Source organism: Catharus ustulatus, chromosome 8, assembly GCF_009819885.2.
Source record: "Catharus ustulatus isolate bCatUst1 chromosome 8, bCatUst1.pri.v2, whole genome shotgun sequence".
In the NCBI taxonomy this organism is placed as follows: domain Eukaryota; kingdom Metazoa; phylum Chordata; class Aves; order Passeriformes; family Turdidae; genus Catharus; species Catharus ustulatus.
Window position 1 is genome coordinate 15427600 of NC_046228.1, and position 11706 is coordinate 15439305.

At 41.2% G+C, this 11706-nt stretch overlaps 1 protein-coding gene across 1 annotated transcript; it reads left to right on the forward strand.

Moving 5' to 3' along the window:
- The first annotated feature begins 413 nt into the window (after positions 1–413).
- On the forward strand, positions 414–9866 carry CCNJ (cyclin J). Its single transcript, XM_033066811.1, has 5 exons — positions 414–554; positions 2265–2475; positions 4772–5071; positions 5163–5322; positions 6741–9866. Exons 1-5 carry the CDS (start codon positions 486–488, stop codon positions 7150–7152), a joined length of 1152 nt encoding a protein of 383 aa, XP_032922702.1. The 5' UTR covers positions 414–485; the 3' UTR covers positions 7153–9866.
- Positions 9867–11706: the final 1840 nt, after the last annotated feature.

Consider the following 11706-nt stretch of genomic DNA (forward strand, 5'->3'; position numbering starts at 1 on the left):
TAAAGAGGCCGGCGATTGGCGGCCGTGGGAGCCGCGCTGTAAGGCGGCCGCCCATTGGTGGGTGGGCGGGCGCGTGCGGGCGCTGCCCGGCTTTGTACACGCGCGGCCCTTTAACAATGGGCGCGGCGCGCGGCGCCGCGTGATGGCGGCGGAGCCCCGGGGCCGCCGCGCCGCGCTCGGGTGTCCCGGGCCGCGCCCCGCTGCCTCCCCCGCGGCCGCCACTGCCACCTCCGCGGCCGCCACTGCCACCTCCGCGACCCCCTCGCCCGGCCGTGCCCCGCGGCGGGAGGGGGCGGCTTAACGAGCCGCACTTGTGCCCCGCATGGCGGCCAGCTGGGCCGGGGGGCCGGGGACGCCCCGCGGCAGCTGATCGCGGTTAACCGGGGGCGAGCCAGAAAGGGGCGAGGGTGGCGCTGCCCGTCCTGCCCTCAGCGAGTGCCGCTTCCTCCCCGGTGCCCGGGCCCGGGCGCCGCGCCGCGCCGCCGATGGAGCTGGAGGCGCAGTGGTGGACAGGACAGCTGGCGGCCGATATCCACCAAGCGCTTCGGTACAAGGTACCCTGGGGGCAGCTGGACTGGGGGCGGCCCCGGCGCCTTTGTGAGGCTCCGGCCGTCGGAGCCGCTGCGGGGGCAGCGGGCGGAGGGCGCGTGTGGGGCGGCCCCGCTCGGCCGCCGGGGCTCGGCGGAGTTGGCTTTTGTGGACTCGGAACTTGCCTTGTGTTCCCTCCGTGGCTGCTGGGGCCGTCTGTCCGCGGCCGTGACAGCTGATCCGAGCGGCCGGGCTGTGCTCCCGCTGCTCTCCGGGCAGGGAAGGGCTCACGGTGCGCCCGGTGCTGCTCTTGGGACGTTTGCGTGGAGCCAGGTTTAAAACCGGCAGAAAGCACTGTTCTGTTATTCGAGCCAAAAAACCCGACCAACCAAAAAAAAACCCAGTGAAAGAAACGCTGGGTGCATTAGGAATAATAGAGAGTTTAGGCAATTGCTTAGAAGTTGCTTCGACTGTCTCCGAGTTGTTTGTACTTCGGGACTATTTTCGTAAAGCATATCTTGACACCAGGGCTGAAAGTCAGTTTACAGTGATTGAACCAACTAAAAACATGCTTTTGTTGCCTAATGATACTCGATGGGCGGATTACTTTTCCCGGAGTCGTGTCTGCTTTACTCTTTTCCAGTGACGGAGGGAAATAAGAAAAGGACAGGATAATTTATTTGCTACCAAAGTTACCTTTCCTAAAGCTAAGTTAGTGCTGTGAAAGGTGAATTATAAAGCTTAGTAGGTGGCAAGTTTGTTTGTGGAATTTGATTTTACTTCAATAGCACGTTTCAAAACTTTGAATTTACATTAAAACTTCGAAAAATTTGTGTGACTTCGTTCCAACTTGATGTCATTAAGTTAAATCAATCAAGTTAATTTTCACTGGAAACGTAATTGTACTCAAAATCCTACTTGAATACAGCGTGTTGGATGCACAGTCTATCTCATAAATTAACTCATAGTGACAGAGGACAGCACTGCTGTTCTGCTACATGCAAGAGGAGGTACTGGCTGCTCAGCAGGAGTCTGGAGGGGTTTTTTCTCCCTACCAGTCCAATTTTTGTATTCAAAATAGATCATGGCACAGATTTTCCTAAATATGGTGTTTCTAGGACCTTTTGTTTTGGGGGGGTTCTCTCGCCAAATCTGAGACCATGTCACCTTAGCTAACTGCCTTTGAGCACATTTGTCATTGTAACATCAATCAGGTTAATGTTTTAACATACACGAGGTGAATATTGGTTTGTGCACACCCCATTCCTTTTCCTAAGGTTCAGCTGGCTGTTAAGGATCTTCTCCTGGCGGCATTAGCAGCAGGAGATTTGGCAGTTCTAGAACATGCAAACACTTAAGTACAAAGTCTGGTTGCTCAGATTGAGCTGTAACAAGAGAGTGGTTGAGTTAAACCATTGAACTTTGCATTGAAGCAGCTGAGGAATACTTGCATGCCCTTGCTGTACAGCCTTTGCAGCAGAGGTAATACAACACATGTGGTGAAAGCTGAAGTCACTCTGTCTGATTGCCTAAATAAAAGTTGTTAAATTTTAAGTTCCTAATGCTGTGCAGAAACAAAGTATTTTTTAGTTATTCTGTAATACAACAAAGAGATTTTGTTTGCTGAAAAGGAATTCTGAAATGATGGGAACAGAAGGAAGAAGGGAGAAATTCTTTGAAACTTCCATTTAACTAAATTATGGTTCTAATAACATTCCCTGCTGCTGTCCATTTAGGAGCTGAAGCTGCCCTCTTACAAAGGCCAGTCTCCCCAGCTACACCTGAGAAGATACTTTGCAGACCTGATTGCCATTGTGAGCAACAGGTTCAGGCTCTGTCCGGCTGCGCGACATCTGGCCGTGTATCTGCTGGACCTCTTCATGGACCGCTATGACATATCCACACAGCAACTGCACGTGGTTGCTCTTTCCTGTTTACTTTTAGCAAGTAAGTACGTGGCACCAAACTTTGACTAATAGATTCTACCGCCAAATGCAAGGTGTGTTTTTGTGGGATAGAGCAGTGGTGGAAACAAAGTGGTTATAAAGGACGAGCAGTGCATATCAGTTTGGCCCAATTGGTAGAGCGTTTCTTCAGACTTGTTTTGATTTCTGTTGGCACCTGATGAAACTGACAGTGGGAAAAAACAAACTGTGATTAAAGACTGATGTTTATATTTGTAAAGAAATTATTCTAATGTGAACTTTTAGACCTGTGTTGTAGGAACAGAAAGACCGTCTTTCTAGGGGTATCTCAAAATAGGTACATCCTGTGCTGGAAATGAGACGTTTGCATATCTGTAATAAAGTAAAAAACTAAATAAATCATGAATGCACTGCATTCTGCTGGTGGTGCTTGTAGTTCTAGACTACTCCAGATTTTGTAAATGCCAATGTTATTTAAGCAAGCTACTGCTAACATAAATCCTGTATTGTCACATATAAAATGTAGTACAGGTAAAATAGATTGGGGAATACACAGTACTCTGAAGACAGAATTAATTACAAACACTCATGAACAGCACTGTTTATATTGACCTCAGCTAGATTCTTGTGGCATGTATCCTTCTTTCAACCTTTGTGAACCCCTTTTCAATATCCCTGAAAATTATATGGGTGCAATTTGCTGGGAAACCTGCTGGCACATTTTCTTAAACAAAAATATTCAGAGAAACTGGTCCTGACAGCAGAACTGTTGGTTCAGTTTCTACTGATCTGTTTCTCTGGATCTGTTCTCATTTTCTCCAATAAGGGCTCTAGGCTACAAAACGAGTGCAGTGGTGTTGGACAGTTTTTATCTTTTCACTGCATCCCATGTCCTCCAATGCAGCTATTCAGCAGAGCAGTTAAACCAGAAAAGGGCTATTTCAGATTCTTCTGAGGGTAGACTTTGACTAGTTGCCATCAGCCAGTAATCTTCTCTTGGCGAAGGATGTCGTGCTGAGTATGAAAACGTTGCCTCAGAAACCACTGTAATCCATTTAGGAAAATGGATTGGCTTTGAACTAATGCCGGATTTTCAAATTAAATTCATGTTCTGAAGAGAATTTTTTTTTTGTTTTAAACAAACTTCTGTTATTGTTCGTGGCAAACTGCAAGTAGAGATTTGAAAGTCTGGAGTTTACTTGCTCTTCTGGGGAACCAGTGTATGGGTTGGTTCAGAGAGAAGCAAAATGTTGTTTTAAACTTTTGCCCTGTGTGGCTTAAGCAAGCAGTTTAATCAGTAGTGTAATAAGTTATGACACTCTGATATATCTGATAAGGTTAAAGAAGTAGTAAGAGAAATTATTATATGACTCCTGAAGGTTTTATTTCTGTAGTTACTGGCGTATGGGGAACAAAAACTGGCAGACTGGCACTGGTATTGGATTAAGTCCTATACAAGTACCTCCACTGCTGAAAAAAGTAAATGTTCACGTATGTTCAGTCATGCAAAACTCAAAGAATGTGCGTTTACAACCTATCATGTAGTATTGAATAGAGAGTGTAAGATGGAAAGAATTTGCAATGAAATTGAAATAGCACAACCATATGGCAAACTGTGTGGAAATGTGACACTTGTTTCTCTTATTAATGGCTTTTCTACATACACAATTTTGCTTTAGGCTAAAAACATACAGGCCTGACACTTTAAAAGTCCAGGGAAGGTTGCAACAGTGTATGTGGCAGAGGGGGGTTTCAGATGCACTTGTTTGCCAGATCTCAAATGTAAAACTGTACCTACCATAGCAGGCATTAAAAGCAGCCAGGTTGGCTGGAGCTCTAGCCATGATCTAATGAGTTTTAGATGCAAGAAGGGTGTGTGGGGGTGGGAGGGTGATTAAAGCCAAATGCTCTTGTGGTTTGCCAAGTCACATCAAAGTGGTATTTCATTGATGATGGGGACACTTTATACAATAATTTGGTGACAAAAGCTGCATATGCAATGTTGGTGATGTCCTAATATTCTGCTCTTGGCAGCTGGCTTCTGTGTGCCAGCATGGGAAAACCAACAGGAAACATGGCACTGCACAGTATCCTACACAGTGTTTGACATTATCTGCTGAAATTCAGCTTATTTTAGTGCGTACCCGTTTTTGTCTCTAATGACATAGTCCATTTGAGCTTTGCATCTGTAGGAAAGTCTCGAGCTTGTTTGACATAGGAGAATTGAAATATGACCAACAAGACATTAGCTACAATCCATTTTATAGTTCATTTGTGCTGAACCTTTTTTTTTCCCTCCTCTTTCTGTTCACCTGAAGGCAAATTTGAAGAAAAGGAAGACAGTGTTCCCAAACTTGAACAGTTGAACAGCTTGGGTTGTATGACCAACATGAATTTGGTACTAACAAAACAGAATTTGCTTCATATGGAGTTGTTGTTGCTAGAAACATTTCAGTGGAATTTGTGCCTCCCAACTGCTGCTCATTTCATCGACTATTATCTTTCTATTGCTGTCCATGAGACTGATCTTCATGATGGCTGGCCAATGGTTTGCTTAGAGAAGACTAAGCTATATATGGCAAAATATGCTGATTACTTTCTGGAAGTATCATTGCAAGGTGAGTTACAGATTTCAGATTATGATTTCTTTGTTGTCTTGACAGACAGTGTCAAACTTAAATGATTTTTTTTCTCATTCCTTCTTTCTAGATCATGAATTTTTAAATTATGCCCCTTCTTTAGTTGCTACTGCATGTGTAGCTTCTTCAAGGATTATCTTGCGTCTCTCACCCACATGGCCCACGCGGCTGCATCACCTGACTGCCTACTCCTGGGACTTCCTGGTGCCCTGCATTGAGCGACTCTTAATGTGAGTTGACACCAGTAGCTTTTTAAAAGCCCATTCCTGCATCTGTTATGTTTATTTGCTGCCGACAGTGGAATTACGTTTCTTTATAAATTTCTGTTCCTCTGTTCTAAAAGTACTTATGTATTAGGGAACACCTAAGGTTGGTAGATACATGTTGTTAGGCAATAACTGATTTTGCTCTTTCCAAAAGAGAAGACTTTATCAGATCTAATCTCTTTCCTAATTTTTCAACAAATAAACTTCTGCCTTGCGTTTCCACTGAACATCTGGGATGCTTTGAGCATCTTCAATAGCATGTTCCCAATCTCTAATCTTGTCTGAGAACAAAGAGATAGTGGGGAGTACCAAAGGCATAGTAGCTTTTATAGAGACGACTGTATGCCTTGGAAGTTCAAGGCATGTTCCAAAGAGATGATGGATCACACATGCTGACCGTTTGAATGGCAGCTTTGGTGGGAGGAAATGGCCAGGAGTTTGTGTCTATTTTTGCTGTATCTGTTTTTGCACTATAGCTGGTAAGAGATAAAAATGCCAATGAATGCCAAGTTAACCTTCCTGGGGAAGGCATGTTACACAATCTGCTTTCCCTCTACAGAAATTTGCTCTTGCCCAAGTCTAACATAGTTGTGATCAGTAGAAGCATAGCTGTATCTGGAAGAACCACATTAGCCTTAGAAATGTGCCATTATCACCCTTGATGGCCTCTCTTGGCTTCACTTGTGTATAATGAAAGGAGTAATACCTAAAGCACTCATGTTCTGTGGCAGAAGTATTTTCAGTATTGCTTTGGAACAGAGGGAGGGCACCATCAAAAAGAATGAATTGTGTGGGTGGCATCTGCTTAACCTCAGCATAGACTTGAGAAAGAGTGTGTCTAGATACATTTCAGACAGTTGTAAGTCAAAACTGAATTCAGATGAGCTGTGCTGGATAGGCTAGCAAAAAAGTGAGAGGAAGGGGGAAAAAAGTGTTTTTGCTCTCCAGAACAGGATCCAGTATGAATATGTTTGTGATTTCAAGTACTGTAATGTAGATATGACATTTTGGTATCTTGTCTTTAGAAACCTTATGCTCTTTTTAATTTAAATGAGGTAGAAGCAGCAAGTTCAGGTTCTGGTAATCTGGCAATTTATCGGGCTAATAAAGTACAATAGCAAACTTTATTGCACTGTAATTCCAGATCCTGCTTTGTTACATGTATTGTACTTGGCTTTTATCTGTGTTTATTGCTATACATTGAAGTGAAATGGTGAAAAGAGAGACTGTACCCTAACCAGATTTTGAAACCTTAGGTGATTATAAAGGGTAGCTAAAACTATTTTTTAAAAATTTTTTTTAGCTTTGGAAGTTGTCAGATATTTGCACTATTTTTGGAGTGCATCTATTTTGATGCATTTTGTCTTTTCAATTTTTTTTAGTGCACACGATAACGATGTGAAGGAAGCAAACAAGCAGAAAGGACAACAGACCCAGTCTGCCCAACACGCTGTGTTTCAGCCCCCAGCCCCAAGTGCCCAGCAGGCCAATGCTCAGCAGCACGTACCACAGTATCTGCAGGCTCATCAGTCTTCATTACAGTACCACCACCCAGCATCCCAGCAGCAAAGCTGCCAGCAGATATTATCATCCGCTCACACGGCCTCTTACCCTCTCCAGACTTGCCCTGCTGCCTTACAGACCAGTGCTCAGGCTCGAGGCCACGTCCAGAGCGGCGCTGCCATGTCGCTGGCTGTGCCGCTGGAAGTGAAGCCATGTATAAGTGTCTCCTACAACCGGACGTATCAAGTGAATGGACGATATTCCTGTATTACTCCCTGCTTTGAGAGGTGATAAGTACAAAACGGTTTTGTGCTTGTTTGTTTGGGGTGGAGAGTTGTGTGGAAAATTGTTTCGTTTTTTTGTTAATCCTCAAAAATGTTAGAGGGCAAAAAATTGAATAAAAAAAGGTGTCTTCCCAGGAAAAAAACCAACTGGATTGGCAACTGGTACCACAGCTCAAATAACAGCCTGCAAAAAGTTAGCACACGGACCATCCTCTGAAAAAAGAATCTCTATGCTTGGGGATAATGCACTCTGACACTCAGAATATTCTGCTTCTAATGTGTGTCTATGAAATACTACTCAAAAGAAGAACAGCTGTGGACTAACTACGGACTTATCTTTTAATGAAGGAGATATGCAGTATTATTTTGAAGATATTTGTCATCCCACCGTACAGTATTAACACTTACTTTATACTTACTAAAACTTAAGAATCCACTGAATGCCAGACTTCTACAGGTGCATGGAGATCACAGGAAGAAACAAATCTCATGTGGCTAACTCCATATTCTTGCCCCTTTTTCACCACTTGTGTTGGTTATTTGCTTTAGGCTAACGCACGTGAATTAACTGGTATTTTGGCTAGTTTTTTAAGTTTTGTACCTTACAAGACAGACAATATATTTTTGCCTCTTTTATCCTCCTTATCTTTTTTGTGTTTAAAGTAACTCTTTCATACTAACTCAGGGACTTTTCTACTCGTTACTCTGTGCTGCTGGTTTGTACGCTAATGGGGTATAACTCGGGGAAGGAAGGCAGAGAGGGAAGAGACTATAGCAAATGGAGTGGCTTTTCTTCAGGGTATCTATGCAGAGTACCAAAGGGATATCTTAGTGTTCACAGAATGCAGATGTGAACTACTGCCCAGCAATGTGATAACTGAAGAAAAGAGAAAGTTTCAGCTGAACTTGTACTGTACCAGAACTACTACAGTGGCTGTGATTCCTCTGTATACACACACACAAACATTATTAACCAACAGAAAGCATCCTCCAGTTGTACTGACAGTATCATCCCTACAGAAATAGTACAGTTAAATACTGACAGAAATCCAGTTCTGTCAGCTTACAGTGGAGGGAAATTCTCAGGTAATAAAGGGGCAACTTTTTCTTCTACTATTTGGGAGTTCCAGAAGAAGATATAGAGATTTGCTCTTCCCAAGTGGGTGGATCAAAAATACTTTGCAGGGTGAACTGCTTCATCACAAGGTGCTAATTACATAACTTTATGGAATTACATTATCTCCTGTGGAGTGGATAGTCTGAGGGTAGAAAGCTTCACTCATCCACCTCTTGGATGAAAATTATGGTAGAGATATTAATGGAGATGGTTTTTGGGATTCTTTGTGTGTTTGTTGGAGTTTTTTAGGGGGGTGGTTTGTTTGTTTTGTTTGGGGGTTGTTTGTTTGTTTTTGGTTTTGTTTTTTAACTACAAGAAGATATTAGACTTTCTCCTGTGGTAGAAGTGGTATGAATGACAGTATTCTTACTACTTTAAAGTACCTTTATAGTATATGGGCTTAAGGCTTTTTTGGCAGTTTCATTTGTTCTTCTATCATCTTCTCCCCTGTCTTAGTGGCAGCACTTAAAATTGCGTACCAACAAATGACACTGAATTATTGTGACTCTTACAGAAACTGTTTTGAAAGCAGGGGCAATTACATTATCAATATCAAGATGAAGGCTTTATCACCGTAATGTTCAGAATGGAGGGAGGACAGCTGTGTTCATTCTTTCTGGGGCTAAATTAGAACATGCTACAAAAACCTATTTATTGTTGAGGAGAAGAAATCCTGTTTCTTTTGTCTTTTAAATCCCAATTTTTGTTGTGGGCTTTTGTAGCATAGTGTGCAAGTCAAGAAGAATAGGAGGGTGAATGGAAAAGATGACCCTCTCCCTTTTATCCTAGAGGATCAACTTTGAAATAGGCATAGTGTGGTCAATTCCTTATTAAAATGCAAGTTGGTTTGGTTTTTTCCCCTCTCTTTTCTTCATGTGTTAATTAATATTTCCCTGTGTCTGAGGGTAGTGTTAAGTAGAGACTTTCCACCTCATAAGATGCCATGCTTTTTACTCAGCACTGTTACCCATGTTAGAGGGAAATGGACTTCTTTCTGCTGGTTTCATTTTGTTGCAATGCTGTATCCAAGTCCTCAGTGCTCTAACTACCTCTGATGCTATGAATGTACAGTCTTGTAATAGACCATGACTTGAAATAACAGCAGATGCCTGTAGCAGTTTTTTTCTGTAAGATCTTTAAATCGGCTAACTTGTCATCTTTTTTTGTGACACAGCAGTATAGGCTCTTCTTTTTGGGGGTATTAGCAAATTTATCCCATAGGCATTTGATATATAAAAATTTAACTAATACTTAACACTGGAATTATAATGGGTGGGGGGCTTATTCAGTTAGTTAATACCACAGATTTACATTTAATAGGGTATTTTTTATTTGACTATTTTAAGACATTAGGTCAATTGTAAAAAGATCCCCTACATACTGTTTGTTTTTAATTTATTACTTAGTCTGAGTTTTTTTTCTGACACTACAGCTGCATCATGACTACAGAGAAAATGTACACTGAACAGTTTCAATCTATATTATTTAAAAGGGCTTTATCAGTGTACATTAGAAATACACTGTTCTTACTATTAGAACCAAAATGTGTTTTTTATAGCATAAATAAGAATGGTGCTTCTAAATGCAAAATGTCCAAAACAATGGAATCTTTGTGAGTGCTATGCATTCAACTTATTTTTTAAAATAAAACTAGTTTTGAGTAAGAAGGCTCTGGTGTCTATTATGCTTTGTATTACGTTTTTTTAATTTATGTGAACTGTCTTGGCTTGTGTATGGGCTGAAGCTATAGAGACTTCTTTTTCTCCCTCCCCCCTTGTTTTCTGTGATATATCATAAGCTTCAGGAACACTCAGACTTCACAATTGAAAAAAAAATAGGAAGGAAATCACACAGGAAGGGGCTTTAAAACTAATTGCAGCCACAGCATATGCTAAATATTGTACACTTCAACAATTAATCTAGTACACAGCTGTAACAAAGAAATAAAGAACAAAAGAAGTTGAGTAGTTCAAGAGCCAGTGGCTGAATTCATTTTGTTCTCATACATAACAGCAACCATTAATACTGGCACTCTGAGATTTCTAATACTAGAAATAATTTAGGAGATGTGGGAATAGCCCCTTGTCAAGAGCTACAAGCACTTGTGTTACAATAGCTGTGAAGGCTCAGTCATGCTGCAGGCAGAATAGAATCACATGGTGCATTCAAGCACAAATATTTTTGATTGTTTTGAACTTCTGATAACTGCTGCTTACTAGAAGAAATTGTTTCCTCCTAAAACTACATATTTTATGCTTGCAGCAAGGCTGTGATAATGGCCTGAGTCACAAAATTTAATAAGATTGCTTAAAATTTATTTTGAAGTTAGAAAATGAAATTGCGAGGCCTCTTAGCTCTTTCACCCATCCATTTAGGAAAAGACCACTGATAGTGAAAACCTTTATGGAGGACCTAGGGCCGGAGGGAGAGCAAACTGTACTCCATCCCTGTAAGGAGCAAGGGCAATGCTCTAGTGTAACGAGAGCATGCATACTACAGGGATGCTTTGATCTGGAAAATTTTGTCCTCACTCTTACGGCAGCAAAAGTCAAGTCTGTCTACACTGTGGCCTTAAAAACTCAAGGTTTTATTTTTTTTTCACCACAACTACAAAATAAGAACTACCTATGATTCTTATGCATCTCCTACCAACTATAAGGACTGCCAAATACTTTTCAGTAGAAGTCTCAGCTCCAGATTTAAAATTGCAAGTCCAAAGCTATTTTTGTGTTTGTACATAACAAGAAAAGCCTTATCTCTGCTTCCCACGACCCAGGTTCATTATTTACTTTAAATGTGAGGATATTTATGGTCTTCCAGCATTGTAAATTTAGCTTAAAATATAAAATTTTAAGTTAACATTTTAATGACTGACACATTACCAGAAATACAAACTTTCTTGCAACTGTACTACTGTAGTTAAAATATCTATAAGCCAGGAAGTAATGCAGCATCTTCTTTCAATAATTCATTAACTCCACATTCTGAATGTTCACAGGAACAGGAGTCTTGTGAGCAGATAAGGCCTTATCTGAGTGAGTGCAAGTGCCCAGTTGGTCATCCTGTATTAAAAGGCTGTCAACAGCAATTTTTCAAAACACCAAGTAAAGCAGCAATAACAAAATACACACTGTTATTTTTAGTCTCCATCTCAGTGGTATTTTAGAAGTTAGGGCACAAGTAGTTGTGAAGCTTACATTAGATTGTTTGCTCTTTCCTGGAATTAAATGTAATGTAAGAAATTTCTATAAACAAGGCATGCATTCTGACAGAGGAAAACATTTGCTACTGAACATTGGAAAAAAACCCAAACAATGTGTAACTGAATAATTTTCTCCTTAAATACCTTTTTCTATGAACCTTCAGGTATCTAGATCTCTTTATCATATTTAAGAAAACAAAAAATATATGTAAAGCATTACTTGGAAACTTTTAGAAAATTAA

Excerpts from the sequence above, each read along its gene's own strand:
- CCNJ (XM_033066811.1), top strand. The coding sequence starts at position 486 with ATGGAGCTGGAGGCGCAGTGGTGGACAGGACAGCTGGCGGCCGATATC. Across the intron at positions 2,476-4,771 it reads TTCCTGTTTACTTTTAGCAA|GCAAATTTGAAGAAAAGGAA; the intron begins GTAAGTACGTGG and ends GTTCACCTGAAG. Across the intron at positions 5,323-6,740 it reads TGCATTGAGCGACTCTTAAT|TGCACACGATAACGATGTGA; the intron begins GTGAGTTGACAC and ends AATTTTTTTTAG.